At 43.6% G+C, this 16,345-nt stretch overlaps 1 protein-coding gene across 3 annotated transcripts in view; it reads right to left on the minus strand.

Moving 5' to 3' along the window:
* LOC311034719 (uncharacterized protein) overlaps nt 1–16,345 on the minus strand; it is a 53,305-nt gene that overhangs the window by 23,323 nt on the left and 13,637 nt on the right. For all 3 annotated transcript variants that reach the window (XM_084042687.1, XM_084042685.1, XM_084042686.1), the window contains exons 6-20: nt 15,245–15,516; nt 13,707–14,038; nt 13,063–13,203; nt 12,420–12,518; nt 12,127–12,167; nt 8,724–11,419; nt 7,851–8,114; nt 7,350–7,384; nt 6,514–6,681; nt 5,920–6,042; nt 5,522–5,560; nt 4,843–4,980; nt 4,389–4,494; nt 3,349–3,678; nt 2,807–2,841 (exon numbers count right to left, since the gene is read on the minus strand). In XM_084042687.1, coding sequence (XP_083898813.1) covers nt 2,807–2,841; nt 3,349–3,678; nt 4,389–4,494; nt 4,843–4,980; nt 5,522–5,560; nt 5,920–6,042; nt 6,514–6,681; nt 7,350–7,384; nt 7,851–8,114; nt 8,724–11,419; nt 12,127–12,167; nt 12,420–12,518; nt 13,063–13,203; nt 13,707–14,038; nt 15,245–15,516 — 4,819 coding nt within the window. The remainder of the gene's footprint in view (nt 1–2,806; nt 2,842–3,348; nt 3,679–4,388; nt 4,495–4,842; nt 4,981–5,521; nt 5,561–5,919; nt 6,043–6,513; nt 6,682–7,349; nt 7,385–7,850; nt 8,115–8,723; nt 11,420–12,126; nt 12,168–12,419; nt 12,519–13,062; nt 13,204–13,706; nt 14,039–15,244; nt 15,517–16,345) is intronic.

Here is a 16,345-nt window from a genome sequence, read left to right on the forward strand (position 1 = left end):
GTAAAAAAAAAAAGAAAAGAAAAAGAAAGTAGAAATTCTAATGACATCTCGGTGCGCTGTGCACTGCGGATGTCTGTGTGTCTCTGAGTCCGTGCGACCGGGCATGCTCAAACATTCGGTGCGCGGCCCCCGCGAGGGCGGCCTGGAGCGGGAGGCGGTCCTCGCTCTGAGTAGCGCTCCAACCTCTTTATAACCAGCTCCGCGCTCACGTCAAAATCGCGTCGCTCCGCTCGCCGCTCCGCTCACATGCTCTGATTGCAATGAATTGGTGATAGCTGCAAAACAATTCAAATCTCATGGTATTCGGGGCAGTGGGGCTATTGTTTTTGTACTTCACAGAGCCGGGCTTGCTCCTTGTTTTTGAGCTGGCGGGCTAACTTCTTGTTTAGCTTCCTGTTTTTGTTCTTTTTCCTTTTTTGTATTATTTTTAAGTTTTTGTTTCTGATTGCCTTTTCTTTTAATTTCTTTATTTTAAGGGATGTTTGGTTCTTCTTTTTCTTTTTAAGGGGACCAGAGACGGGGTCTGAGGCAGCTCCAAAACCTTGAATGGTCGCTACCTCAAAACCCTCTGTCGTCTCTTGCTCATGCTCAACATGATCATAACAGACAAACCTCCCCCCATCACCCATGTGTGTGATCCCATTCAGCCTAGGCCCGGCCCATTGGTCGGGGCCACACGGGGGTAAAGCCATAATGCAAAACATCCGAGCACGAGTTCCCGGGCCTACCGGCCTACTCATTAACAGACACCATGGACCCAGTGGGTGGTCAAAAATGGTGGTGTTAATTGGTTTAGTCCCACAGGGTACATCCCAACCACCATCCTCTCGTCTCCGGGGCTCATATGAATGTTCGGCCCAAACAGTGGACATGGCAATCCATTTAGCCATCTTCCCGTGACGTGGCTTTGGTCGGCGCATTATGGACCCGCTTGGGACTTTTCCAGACCTCCCCCAGGCAACCTTTACCCACATTTGAGGTCCCTCTCTGAGTTGTTCTTCAGTAAGGAGCCCTCCGTCTGGGCTGAAAAGGGCCATTAGTCTTATGTTTTTCTTCTTACGCTCTTTCTTTCCAGGGTCCTCAACACCACCCGGCATGGTTACAATGTTGCTGGGACCAGCATGTGCGTCCATAGGGTCCATCGTGCCACCTTTGTTGTCCAGGTTTTTCATGGCCACGCAGGGAACACCACCATACTGTTGAGAAGAATTAGGATCTCCCATCTCCCGTCTACACTCTTTCTGCTCTAGGGTCTCGATTAGTTCGTTAGCTAAAATACTATCCTGTCCGTCCTCACAGGATCCGTCCCTTCGGTCAAGAAGAATCGACTGATCCTCTCGGTCAACAACAAGGACCGTCTGTGGGTCAGGAGTCAACGCAACGGGCGACTGTCCGACCACAGCAGTCAGACGATTCTGGAAAGGAACACAGATAGCTAGTTCACTTCTCATCGCTGCACATGATCAGCTTTTCCAACCTCAATTTTCCTCTCCTAAGCCAGGGTTCAGTGGTTGAACACACACCAGTCCAAATACATGAACAATGGTATGCCCGCAGCGGTCACGGCAGGACTTTTCCCATGTACCCGTCTAACTACTTAAAAAAAGTGAGTGCCACCCACTGGCACAACACAAGAGGGAGCTCCACTGATCTCATTCCCCCCAGATTTGGCACAAACACGGGGATGAATTCATTCTACTATTATTCCACCAAAATGCCTACCAACAGCCATCAAAAAGTGCGACTCCCTACCCTCCTTCAAAAAACGCCATAAAAGAGCACCTGTCTGCAATTTGCAACTGGACCTAGACATGTCTTCAAGCTTGCCAAAATAAATGACCCCCCCAACTTCACCCATCTATTGCTGGTCTTCTCCGGGTAGTCAACAACATCCATACACTGTAGATGGTGAAAAGGGTATTACGGAGTGGGCAAAATCAAGTGAAGAGCCATCAGCGAAAGCCTCTAGCCGGGTGGAACACAGTCAACTAAGTATATAGGGTTTAAGTGGTTAAATAGCATTCAGGTTAACCATTTACCGGTTGTAAGCCTAGGGCAAAGCACCCTGTCTTCCCTGGGGGGCGACAGAGCATGAGTTCTCACTCTGTTTTACCTGTTGTACTTTCTTTTTTGAGGCATTTATATTACATACAGTATTACTCATGTTGTAATAGCCTTTGTTTAAAATCAGTACCATTACTACAAGAGAAGTCGTTTTGGGATTTAATTCTTCAGATCTCAGACTTAATTCTTTAACAGGGATAGCGGGTACGTATAAATACAGGGTGAGACGCACACACTGGGTGTTTTTGTGAATTGTTCTTGAATACTGAGAGAGTGTATAGTCTTGTAGTTACGAGTCTTTCAGCATAAATCACAGGCAATATCTCAATACTCTCTTCAATCAGACCCAACCCACCTGAACCATGGATAAACCCAATGTGTGGGATTGACCCGCACGTCACTACAGATGAATGGAACTCAACTCTTAGCACAGTGCAGTGATCCTTTGTTTTCTAGCTGTTTTAACAGGCAACAGACTATTTTTTTGTAATCTCAGGAATGATGCAGTACAGTAGTTTCTGCTCTTAAGAAAACTGTCTGTTCCATTCTGAGTGAAACGTTAATGTATTGTATAACTAAATAGATGTATGCAATAATGACTGCCAATTGTAAAAATATATATATACACACTCACTCATTCACACACGCAGGCACACACGCACGCACACACGCACGCACACACACACGTACACACACAGTTGTGATTGTTAAATATAAAGTGACACAAAAGAGGTCGACTCACCTCTTCATTACTAAGCCCAGCGACTGAAATATGCTCTGGAAGAAGAAAGAAAATGGACAAATGGGACATCATCATTCATCCATCCCAACAAGTGAGAACAACAATCCCTTCTTTATGTGTAACCCATTAAGACCTGGAACTTTGTCATTTTTAGATTTGAGCTAAAAAAAGCATTATTTTACACTTTGGGCTATTCAAAAATAGCAGATATACAAGCTCATAGCGCGGCACCGAGTGCCGCGCTACGATCTTGTAGATCTGCTATTTTTGAAAAATCGTGAAAATGTGTGCAAACCTTTGAATATATATATTTTTAAAGTGAACATTTGTAACTCAAATCTTTGCTTCTGGGGGTCCCTGGAACAAAACATTTTGATTGGGGTCGGCGGCCAAATACATTTAATTTTGGGGGTCCTTGACATGAAAAAGATTGAGCACCACTGATATAGAATTTTTTTTTCAGAAAACTGTTGAGATTTAGGAGACATTCAGAATCGGCTTCAGGTCTCAATGGGTTAAGTGTATATGCAACCGTTTCTTACCAGGCCACCAAAACTGTGGAGATTGTGTCATGACACAAAATGGAGGCGACGTCGACGGCTTCCAAAATGGTGGCACCGCCCCCACAGGAAGGTTAGTCACGGCGGGCGCTGTAGCTGCTGCGGGCGCTGTAGCGGAGGTAACTGCTGTGGCTGTTGTAAGCGCCGTAGCAGCGGTAGTCGCTGTAGCAGCTGTAGCAGCTGTAGTTGTTGTTGTGGCTGCTGTCATCACTGTTGCTGCTTTGGCTGTTGGAGACGCTGTAATCGCCGTGGATACCGTTGCTGCTGCTGCGGCTGCTGTAGTTGCTTTAGTTCCTGTAGCTGCTTTAGCCACTGTAGGACGAGATAATTAGGTCATCGACTTATCCAATAAAATCTTGTAATAATAATATCATGTCTAATATTCTGTTAACCCATTAACACCTGGAACTGTGCCATTTTTAGATTTGAGCTAAAAAGCATTATTTTACACTTTGGGCTATTCAAAAATAGCAGATCTACAAGCTCGTAGCGCGGCACCGAGTGCCGCGCTACGAGCTTGTAGATCTGCTATTTTTGAAAAATCGTGAAAATGTGTGCAAATCTTTGAATACATATATTTTTAAAGCGAACCGTTTTTAACTAAAATCTTTGGTTCTGGGGGTCCCTGGAACAAAATATTTTGATGGGGGTCCGCGGCCAAATACATATCATTTTGGGGGTCCTTGACATGAAAAAGTTTGAGCACCACTGATATAGAAACATACGTTTTTCAGAAAACGTATGTCTATTTGTCAGAAGACAAATAGAATCGGCTTCAGGTCTCAAAGGGTTAACAACATTTCCAAAATGTGAATGCTTGTCTTTATTCAGCATTATACATAAAATGAAATGATTTTGACTGCTGGGTAAACAATATTTTAGTTTTGTTAAAAAGTTACAGTTCTATATTATGATAGAAAGTAATCATTGCTATACGGCGTGTGTTCAGTAATACGTTCGTTACGCCACTGCACACACGGATAAATAAACCTGTGGGGGGAGGGGGGGGGGGGGGGACTTACCAGGTTTGCGTTGTTTCATTCTGTTGACAAAACAGCCTGGGAACAGAGTTTTTATGAATTTAACCAGTCTATTTACATCTGCCGCTGAGTTCAACTCCACAAACATCTGAAACAAACATAAATGAAAGTATTCACCTACACACAGAGGCATGTGAACATACAGTACGTGTGCACAAACACACATAGGGGTGTCCTGAGTCTCCTGGGGGACCTAAGCTACACAGTTGTTCAATACTATTCAGATTTTTACTCGCTGACAGGAAATCACTTTGAATAGGCAGGCTCTCGTCGGGACCCCTCCCCATGCAATTTACCAGTGTAGCCTTAGTGATCCACCCCTCCCCTCTCCCCGCAGAACAATTTATCCACTGATCTGCACGAATCAACGAAACAGCAAAAGTTTGCCTGCCGGATGTGTGTTTGTGTGCACGTGTATTGTGTGTGCGTACAGTACCTTGTCCAGAACTGGCAGGAGGTTGCTGATTTCTCCAGGTATCGTCTGTTTGAGCTGTTGGGCTGCTTCTGCGGTACAGGACACGTTATTGACGAAAAGCAACCTCTTCCACAGCGTCTCCAAAGGCTCAACCAACGGCTGTGGACACCACAGGCACAAAAAAAAAATGGCGAAGTGAGAAAAAACACAAGAGTGTGTGTGTGTATGTGCGTGCGTGCGTGCGTCCATCAGTGCGTGTGCGAGTCCCAAGCTTATTATAGTTTAGCATTTACATTAGTTTAGTTTTCATTAGTTTTAGAGTTCGTTTTTATTGTAATATGGGGTAGTCAGGGGTGAGATTCTACAAGCAGAAAATAGCAGATCTACAAGCTCACAATATGTCGCATCATGACACGTTTTGAGCTTGTAGATCGGCTATTTTGAAAATATTTATTTCATATCAAGTATGAAATACTGACAAAGACAAGTAATTTTTTCCTATTATTCAATTTAGTTTTAGTTTGTAAACACGCAATAAAGTTTCAGTTAGTTATCATCTTAATTTAAATTTCAGGTAAAAGAAACTGCAGTTAAAATACAATAACAACATGCAGTACAACAACAACAACGTGTGTGTGTGTGTGTGTGTGTGTGTGTGTGTGTGTGTGTGTGTGTGTGTGTGTGTGTGCGCATCACTGACCACATTTGCTAGTTTCATCAGAGATTTGTAGGCTCCCACCTGAAACAAACAAGACACAGCAGACAGTTTTCAGTGGGCTGCTCATTGCAGGCATTAGGCAGTTGTTAGTAGTGTGTGTGTGTGTGTGTGTGTGTGTGTGTGTGTGTGTGTGTGTGTGTGTGTGTGTGTGTGTGTGTGTGTGTGTACTTCCATCTTAACCACTTAAACCATATACTATAGTTCCTCTCAGCTCTCTATTACATCATGGTCCGCTCCTTTTTCTCCTCAACACTAAATCTCTGTGTGGTTAAGTGGTTTAAAGATGTGTAGTGTTGACGGGGTTGGGGAATGGATACAGTCGAGGGGGTAGAAATATAAGAATGTGTGCATGCAAAACGAGTGCGTGTACTACTTCTTACCGGGTCCATGTTAAAGTCCTCAGTCAGTAAGTGGAAGAGAAGTTTTGACCCCTTCAAGGTAGAGGGCCGGAAGTAGGATGACTGGTTTGCTAGAGCTGCCCACTTCGGCATGGACACAAACGCCTGCCAGGGAAAACAACATAAGTTAGTGTCGAAGTGTCCTTGAGCAAGACGCTGAACCCCTAATTGCTCCCGATGAGCAGGTTGGTGCCTTGCATGGTTTCCTCCGCCATCGGTGTATGAATGTGTGTGTGAATGGGTGAATGTAATGCACAACACAATGTGTTGTGAGCTTGTAGAACAGCTATTTTGAGAGAATTTGAACAAATAGAATAATAATAAATTGATATAATTTATAATATTGTCACAATACGATACTATCATTATAACATTGATAAAGGTATTTGGTTAAAAAAAAAGGTTCGTTCATATCGCATAGCCCTAATTCAGGCATGTTTTAAGCACCTTGTTCATACACAGTCGGGGTTGTTTTTTTTCTCCAACACCTGCACAATTGTTGCATTACGTTAACTTTCAAAGCCCTTGTACAAATAATGTTGCAATTGATTGATGCTGGATGGTGGTGGCCCGTACCATGCGTTGGTGAGGGATAACATAGATGTTGGTCTTGGTGTGTGTGTACCCGTTGGGGGTCAACAGCTTAACGAGCTCCTGTTCTGTGTACTGTGCGGCTGGCCACTCTGGCAGGTTCGTTATCATCACAACCTTCCTGTTGGGCTGAGTGCGCGAGAGGGCACTGATCTGAAGACAGGATGGGTAATAGAAAAAGAGAAGGGAGAGAGAGTGAATTGGTAGGGATGGAGAAATAGAATTGGTTTTATTTGATACATTTTCTTTTGATCGACTACTCCATTAATTGTTTCCACCAAGGTGTTTTTCTTTCCTGAGCAGTACATGCTTTCAATTGTTTTCAATGCAAGGCAAGCGCTGCTTAAATTTACATCAGGTTGTATTTAACAGTGTGACAAGGCGCTGAGCATCTATTCCGTGCTGCACGTTTGGATGAGAGCGCCTTGCGCTTTCAGCTGGGAGTAAACGCATTGGTGGACAAACGGCCTAAAGTATATTTAAGTTTTATCTATATAGCACTTCTAAACACTCTTAACAGTTGGGAAGTTTTTGATTGATTTAATACTTGATTAACAGTTTGTAAACAGTACAATGGTACGATTTTACAATGATTGTTAAAAGGATAACACAAAAGGCCCCTAGGGGATTGTTTCCATTGTGGTCCTGCGTATTCAATTCATCAAGGACATACGTTTATAGTCAGTCAAGATGATATGGATGCGCAGAACATGAACAAGGGTCAAATCTACAGTGCCAAACGTGTTTTACTTTGTAAAAGAGATGTATGAATATACAGTATATAATATAGAGAGATGCAACAGTGATATGCAGACACTCACCTCCGTTTTGTTCAACCTCTCCAGTTGCACGGCAGCTAGGAGAGAAAACCTTGAATTATTTCATGTCTTTGCAGAGTGTTCACTTCTGTGTGTAATTGTGTTTTTTCTATGCATTTTATCTGCAGATTCTGTGTCCCTAGACCAGTGATTCTCAGAGTGGGTCCGGGGACCTCCAGGGGTCCTTGGGGGGTACCAAAATTAGTTAATATAGTGTCACAATAATTTTAACCACTTTATACTATTTTATACTTTGGCTGATCAAAAATAGCAGATAAACAAGCTCATAGCGCATCACTTCGTGCCGCTATGAGCTTGTAGATCTGCCATTTTTTAGAAAATCTTTGAATGTTTTTGGCACTAAACATCTTCAGATGGGGGTCCGTGGCCAAATACATATACATTTTGGGGTCCTTGACACATAAGGGTTTGAAAATTACTGTCACACACAGAGGCACAATGAACCCACGCACACAGGTACAACTTTTGTGATGAATTTCCCACCTGGTGTTCTGAGACTGAAACCCATCTGGCTCAGCTGGACATCAGTTGCTGAATCCTTCATTGGTTGTGCTTCATCGTCGCTGGTAAGATCGATGATCACCATTCCACTGGTCTTGGTGGTGGCTTCTTTCAACTTTGTGGTCACCGGCGCTGGCGTGGCAATCTGTTTAACTTCAGTAGAGTGTGCTAGTTCTTTACCTTCAGGTTCCAGTGGATTGTTGGTGGATTCTGACTGCATTTCAGATTTAGTCTTGGACGCCACACCTTGAGTGAAATAGGCAATAGAATCAATTATAAAACTAGAAAATGTGCTCCTCGGAGCACAGGTCTCCGCCAGTACTATTCCTGTCTTACCTCACTTTGAAAGAGGCAAAGACTCTTTCAAAGTGACACATCTATTTATAGGCCGCTATACGTCATGCGTCTCACTAGCCAATCAGAGCACACTCTTTCAACGTATTGTCACGTGTCACGTGAGGCTTGACCAATGTTAGCTTGGCCGAGGGGGGGGGGGGGGGGGAGTGAAAACATAGTCTCCTGGCGGAGACAATAAGGCCTCCAGTGAGGAGGGTACTGAGACTTGACATTTCATTAAAGAATCAAAAATGTCTACATAGTCACACCGTCTCCACAAATATATTGATTATATACACATATTACTATAAATGTATAGATATTTGATTTTACTTTCATAAATATGACATACTGTGTGTATGTGTGTGTGTGTGTGTGTGTGTGTGTGTGTGTGTGTGTGTGTGTGTGTGTGTGTGTGTGTGTGTGTGTGTGTGTGCGCGCGCATCTGTGCGTGTGTGCGCGTACAGAGAAAAATATTAAACTGCATCAATGCAATATACATCACAGTTAAAAACATACCATCTTGAGGTGAGGTGGCTGAACCTTTAGGGACGGCCTCTTCCTTTGGTGTCTGCAACCCTTCAGCAGACTCCAAACCTAGCCTGCCTTCAGGCTGCGTAGTCTCAGGTGGAGAGACTTTGGCAGAAGACCCCAGACTCTTGTCGTCTGAGCCTTTGGCTGGGGTCTCTGTGGCCTCAGGTGTAGAAGTGGGGGTGGAATGTTGAGGTAAAGGTGCACCACTGCTGATCATGCAGGACTTAGTAAGACCGGTTTCAGCAGCCTTTGAATCCAAAGACTTGGGTGTAGTTTCTGTGATCTTAGGTGTAGAAATTGGAGCAGACTCTTTAGGTGAAGATACTGCACCACCGAGACTTATAGTCACCCTAGAAGTCTCAGCACCCTTTGTATCCAAAGACTTGGGTGTAGTTTCAATAATCTTAGTCGTAGAAATTGGAGCAGAATCTTTAGGTGAACATACTGCACCACTGGGACTTCTAGACTTGGAATGTCTGGGTTCAGCAGCCTTTGTATCCAAAGACTTGGGAGACTTGGGTGTAGTTACTTTGATAATAGGCTTAGAAGTGGGGGGTGAATCTTTAGCTGAGGCTGCAGAACTCCTGAGACTTCTAGACTGGGAAGGTCTGGTTTCAGCAGCCTTTGTAGCCAAAGACTTGGGAGACTTGGGTGTAGTTACTTTGATGATAGGCATAGAAGTGGGGGGTGACTCTTTGGCAGAGGGTGCGGAACTCCTGAGACTTCTAGACTGGGAAGGTCTGGTTTCAGCAGCTTTTGTATCCAAAGACTTGGGTGTAGTTTCTTTGATAACAGGCATAGAAGTGGGGGTTGAATCTTTAGCTGAGGGTGCAGGACTGCTCACACTACTGGACTTGGGGGCAGCAGTATTCTGAGCAACCGAGGATTTGTTGGAGGGTTCTGATGTCTTGGGGGGAGAGGTGGTGCCAGAATCTTTAGGTAAGCCTGTATCCCTGATGGTGTCCGGGGACTTTTTGTGAGCTGTCCCAGCAACTTGTGGTTCCAAAAGCTTGGGTGCAGTTTCAGTAGGCTTAGGTGGAGGAGAGGGTTTGGAGTCTTTGTGTAAGGGTGTAGGATTACTAGGCGCTCCAGACTTGCAAGTCATCTTGGGACTCTCTGGCTTGTCATCTGAAGATTTGGATGGAGAGGTATGCATAGAATCTTTAAGCAAGGGTGTAACATCACTGAGACTGCTGGACTGGGAATTACTGGTTTCAGAACCTTTTGTATCCAAAGACGTGGGTGTCGTTTCTTTGTTCGTAGGCAAAGGAGTGGTTGTAGAACCTTCAGAATAGGGTGTGATCAGGACCTTGAGGACCTTGAGGCTGCACAGGGTTTCAGAACCCTTTGTATCCAAAGACTTGGGTGGTGTGTCTTTGTGCTTAGACATAGAAGTGGGGGTTGAATCTTTAGCTGGGGATGCGGCACCGCTGAGACTGCTAGACTTGGGGACAGCAGGAACCTGAGGCTTGGCAACAGGGGATTTGTTAGAGGTTTCTGATGTCTTGAGGGGAGAGGTCATGTTAGCATCTTTAGTTAAGTTCGTATCACTACTTGTGTCACTGGACTCTTCCTGAGCTGTCCCAGCACCCTGTTGATCCAAAGACTTGGGTGTAGATTCAATCGGCTCAAGTGGAGAAGAGGGTTTGGAGTCTCTGTGTAAGGGTGTGGGATTACTAGGATCTCCAGACCGGCAAGTGGTTTTGGGACTCTCTGGCTTGTCATCCAAAGATTTGGATGCAGTGGTGTCCATAGAATCTTTAAGCAAGGGTGCAGCATCACTGAGACTACTGGACTGGGAATGACAGGTTTCAGAACCATTTGTATCCAAAGACGTGGGTGTAGTTTCTTTGTTCGTAGGCAAAGAAGTGGATGTAGAACTTTCAGAATAGGGTGAGATCAGGACCTTGAGGTTTGAAAACGTTTGGAAATTCGATTGGAATGGTTTCATAAGTCTCGGGTGGAAAGGTATTGTTGGTATTGTTAGAATCTTGTTAATATCTTTAGGTAAGTTGTTGCCATATTGATCCAAGGCCGTAGCACTGATGGGAGTATCATCTGATTCGATCTTGAGTCGATTATAATTGGATTTATCCAACGAAATCGTGGGTATGGCCTGTACAGGTTCATCATCCACGGTTAGATCGATGATTCCACTGGCCATTCCACTGGTCTTGGTGGTTGCTTCTTCCAACTTTGTGCCTTTCGGGATTTCCGAACTTCTGTCTTTCAACGCATAATCTTTAGAACCACCACCTTTCACCAACTTTTTATGTAAATTTGTAATGTGAACGTCCCTGTATGGCTTCATAATGGCTTCATAATGTGCTTCTTTGGATGCATAATGTGTTGGAATGTTCAATTGCTTAGTCGGAGTCCTGGGTTTTTTCCGCTCTTTTTCAGCTTGTTTTTTTGATGGAGCTGCAAAAGGCTTAGGCTCTGATGGACCGGACTTCTTCTCAGTTCCCTTAACCGTTACTCTGGTTGCAGCTCCCTTAGAGGCCACAGCTCCCTTGGAGCCCACAGCTCCCCTGGAGGCCGAAGCTCCCCTCGAGGCCGAAGCTCCCTTGGAGGCCACAGTTTTGGCTTTGCTAACCAATTTAGCAGTGCTAGTGATACTGGATGTTTTTTTGACCGGGGCTTTGGCAGCGATAGGTTTAGGTGTGCTTAGACGAGGCTTTCTGTGTAGGACAGAAACAAAGAGATTAGGGCTGGAACTGACCATTGCTTTAATAATTGATTAGTGTGAGATGAGTCTAAATTTAGACCAAAATGAAGGTAATAAAAGTAGAATTTCACTTCACTCCTAAAATAGATATCTTAACCATTTACATTGTAGTCCCCCCCTGTGACACTAAATTTGAAATGAGTTAGACTACAATGAATGAGCTGGTATGCGGTTCAGTAGTCTCTCAGGAAAGATGTGTTTTAGAGATGCACAGAGAAATCAGCCGCCAATAGAAATTGGCTGGTTTTTCAGCTGATCGGCCGGGATCGGTTGGTCATTCTGTGTTTCTCATAAATCTGTGGACAGTTTTGGAAAAGCCCTGCCTACCAGTGATGTCATCGGTAGGCAGGTTTGGTCACATCAAAAATTTAAATATCAATAGAATAGAATGTATTTTGAGCTTGTTGATCTACTACTTTTGATATTTTTGAATTAGACAGACCAAATAGACAAAAATGCTGCCATCTTATAATGAGCATTAATGAGGAGCGGTCCTTTAACTACTGGAATTGGTCAAACCTGTGAATTGTCGATATAGCATGGAGCCTATTATAGGCCGTCGCGCCAGTTCTGAGTCGGTTTCAAACCTGACCGAATGCATTTTGTGTTATCAGCACTTCTGAAAGCAAAGACTGCAAAACTCAAACAGAATCAACTTACGACTTCTCAGAGAGCTTGTCTTGCTCCTTAGATGAGATCTCCTGCAGACAAATAAGAGATTGAGTTCTTATTAGCTTTGAGCTTGGACAAAAATGAATTTCACCAACTGTCTTACACCTGTAAACCTGTGATGTGACAATAAAGATGATTCTGATTTAGCCAATTGTTGGCTAAATCAGAAACAATGTTATTGTTGTAGTCCTGAACATTAAAACAAAACATTAAACTCATACAGTACATACATAAGACAGAAAAAGTCAGAAAAGGTGTAAGGGGTGCATGTTGTGCTGTACCTTCTCTGTGAATACAGCGACGGGACATCCGTTGATTTTGATGTATTTACATTTGGCCAACGCCTTCGCACTCTCCTCAGCAACAAAACATACAGAAGCCTGCACACAAAAGCTTGTATTACTCATATTATGGTGACCTCATACCACCTTTTCACCAAAAGGTGGTGTAAGTGATTTTTTTTGACAAAAATCATTGCTTCAGCGTTTATTCAGAGGGGTCACCCGATCCCCTCCGGCTCTTTTTTTTCTCTCTTTAATAAACAGAACATAAATTTTAAGGTCAGGATGCCAATTTTATCCAGTCAAAGAACTCATGCAGGATAAGTGAGTGAAACTTGAAGCTGATAAATGATCTTTGTGGGGTTCTCTCTCGTGATTGGACAAAATAGATATATGTTTTTTATTTATTAGAGAGCAGGAGAGATAGGGAGACCCACGTTACTTAACAGGGGTCAATGATAACTTTCAAATATAGAGATTAAACGGCACATCTTAGAATTCTTTACATAATAATCTCTAAACCTGTTATTTTTACATTACAAAAATGTTGCATGACACAAAAAATCTTTATTCAAGAATCAATTAATCACTAACACCCCTGTTTTCATTTATCTCTCTCAGGTCAATCTAACATTCGCTCTACCTCTAACGCCTTCCTCATCAGGATGACATAGGATGTTTCTCCAAACTGACGGAGGCCGTTTTCCACGTCCTCGCTTGTGAGGAACCTAGGAACTCCCCTCAGTATGACCACGTTGGATGCAGCGGTGACGGGTTTAGTTGGCTGTAACCGGAAACAAAGAGAAAAAGAGAGAGGAGGAGAGAAAGAGAGAATTTTAAAACGTCCTTTATTGACCCATTAAAGGACCGGACGAAAATAACATATAAGCGTTTTTTCCTATTTATATTGATGATAGAATGACTGGCCATGGGGTCTATGTGCAGAATTGCCCCTGTCGTCCAGTTTCCCCCATCAGTCCCCAGGAGCCCTCATAGCGTAGAGTGGAGCCCATAAGCATATCGCTACTTACGCTATTTGTTGCGGTCAAAAGTGTTAGTTTTTTTGTCATTAATCTGTTATTAGTTGTCATTACACAAAAATAGCAGATCTACAAGCCCAAAACTTGTAGATCGGCTATTTTTGCTACTTTTGTGTGACATCGAAGTATATATGGCCTGACAGTATATGCAATGTGGCCCTCTGGAGTGAGTGTGGAAATATAGTGGCCCTCTCCATCATCAAAGTTGCCCACCCCTGATCTACTGTAATCGCACACTAACACACACCTTTGCGGCGGACGAGGAGGCGGCCTCGCCTTTCCCGGCGCCGGACTTCTCCCTCGATGAAGAATGGTTACCCTGTGTCTTCTTCCTCGCTGAAGAGGAGGAGTGGGACAGTGGGGTGGGCGAGGAAGATCTGCGCAAGACGCGCCTGCTCCTTTTTGACGGAGGAGAATGGGACCTCCTTCTTCCTCCTCCTCTTTCCAGTGGAGAAGCGGAACGCCTGCGGGAGGAGGATGAAGAGGAGGCGGCGCTGGGCTTCAGCTTGTTCATTTCGGACAGCAGGGCTGGGGCCAGAGCCTCCATCATGGCCTTCAAGTCAGGATGGTCTGAGCGAGCTGTAGAGAGAAAAGAGACGAGAGAGGGAGACAGATAGAAATATAGAGAGCAAGAGGTTATCAGACAAGATTTTAATGTTTGCTTTTAAAGCACGTAATGGGCTAGCCCCGCGGCTCTGGAATAGCCTTCCTTTTAATATAAGAGCCTCTCAGTCCATAGACATTTTTAAATCACAATTAAAGACCTACTTCTTTTCCCTGGCCTTTGAACATAGTTAATCCGATATATCACGACCATTGTCTTTACCTCACTATTTTCTGCTATGCATTTTTTAATCGCATGCATTTTATTGCACTTGTATTTGCACTGTAACATTGTTGTTTTTCCATTGATGTGTTGTATAGCACTTTGGTTGGCTTTGGTCATTGTAATGTGCTCTATAAATAACATTTGAGTTGAGTTGAGTCGAGACAAAAGGGAGAGAATGTGTGGGGGTGTGTGGAAAAAAGAAAATAGAGTGAGCCAGAGAGTAAAGACAGTGGCAGAAAGAGAGAGAAAGGAACAGGGAATTCCAAGTCCAAATAAATGTTCTAAAATTGACTTTAAAAGATTGCTTCCTTAGTCTATCTCTTCTCTATTATACAGCACTTCAGTGTTCAACAGAAATGGCGTGTAATTACTTTATTACTGTCTTACATTAGACACTTGATGTTTATTCAAGCCATACTGTTCAAAACTCATTTCTATCTATTGATCTGTCTATCTGACAGTGATTCTCAACCAGTGGTCCGGGGACCACCAGTGGTCCTTTAGGGGGTTCCAGGTGGTCCCCGGCTAAAGGATGGAGAGTTGGTAATGGTAACCAAATGGACCTTTATAGATCTTTAACTCTTGAGAGTGTAAAATGAAACCAAATGGACCCATAAGGGTCCATTTGGTTTCCTTTTACGCTATCATGAGTTAAATTATTGTTAAACATCTGCATTACTTAATTTACACAATTAGAGAATGTAGAAGAAATATTCAAAGTTTTGGGTCTGAGAGGCTAAATCTCATCAAACGGTGGTTCAGTGGCTCAAATGGCGAATAAATAATGGACCTTGATATGAAAAGCGTTGAAAACCACTGGTCTATCATATCCATCTATCTGCTCTCTTGAGCCAGACATTTCCAGTAGTTTACAGTATGTGCCAGTCTTTCTGCACTGGTCTCTGTCTGTCTCTATGTGCATGTCTTTCCCTCTGTCTGACTTTGGGTCTACTAACCTGACGTCTCCAGGAGTCTCTTGGCCAGGCTCTCCATGCTGGACTCCGCCGCTTTGCGTCCGGAGGATCTCCCCGGAGACGGAGGCCGCCTGTCGTGGCTCCTGGACCGCGAGCGAAGTCCGGAGGACCGCCGGGGGGACGCCCGCCTCTCGCGGCTCCTGGAGCGCGACCGCCGTCCGGGGGACCTCCCCCTCTCGTGGCTCCTGGGCCGCGATCGATCATCGTGGTCTCGGCGAGGAGAACGAGACCAGGACCTGGTCCTAGATCTGGACCTGGTGGATTAAAGACCCAACGCTTTTTGTTTGTACATGATTCATTCAGATCATAATATGATTAAGTAATGAAATACCAGTGGTGGAAAGTAACTAAGTACATTTACTCAAGTACAGTACTTAACACATTGGCTGCCATTGACGCAGATCTGCGTTCATTTGCGCAAAAGCCCGTTGGCTGCCATTGACGCAGATCTGCGTTCTTTCAAAAAAAAAATGTTTTCAAAATAAAAGTTTTTTTTTTTTTTTTTTTTTTTTTTTTTTTATTTTTCAAAAAAAAACAAAGACCAAGGAGATATGATTTTCCGAAGAGTTTTGCTCCCAGACACTTCCTTATAACTGAAAACTTAAAAATTCTGTATCTCGGCTCCTAAGTGCTTTTTTTTTCTCATTGAAAAAGTCTGGCAGCCAGCTGTAGGTAAAAATTCAAAAAGCTGGCAGCCAATGAGTTAAGTACAATTTTGAGGTATTTGTACTTTACAATTTCCAACACTTTAACTTCTACTCCACTACATCTCAGAGGCAAATATTGTACTTTTACTCCATTACAATTATTTGACAACTTTAGTTACTAGTTACTTTGTAGATTTTGATTATTACAAAACATTCAATACCCACTTCAGCCCTATATACATTTCAGCCATTTGAAAATAGCCGAGCTACAAGCTCACAATGCGTCGCCATGCGACGCATTGTGAGCTTGTAGCTCGGCTATTTTCAAAAGATTTGTATACAGTTGAAAACCTGTGAAATGGGACATTCTGCATAATGAGTACTTTTACTTTTGGTACATTTTGATGCCAATACTGCAAACTATATTGCAGTATTG

This window comes from Gymnoscopelus microlampas (assembly GCF_963454915.1).
Source record: "Gymnoscopelus microlampas genome assembly, chromosome: 19".
Classification (NCBI taxonomy): Eukaryota; Metazoa; Chordata; class Actinopteri; order Myctophiformes; family Myctophidae; genus Gymnoscopelus; species Gymnoscopelus microlampas.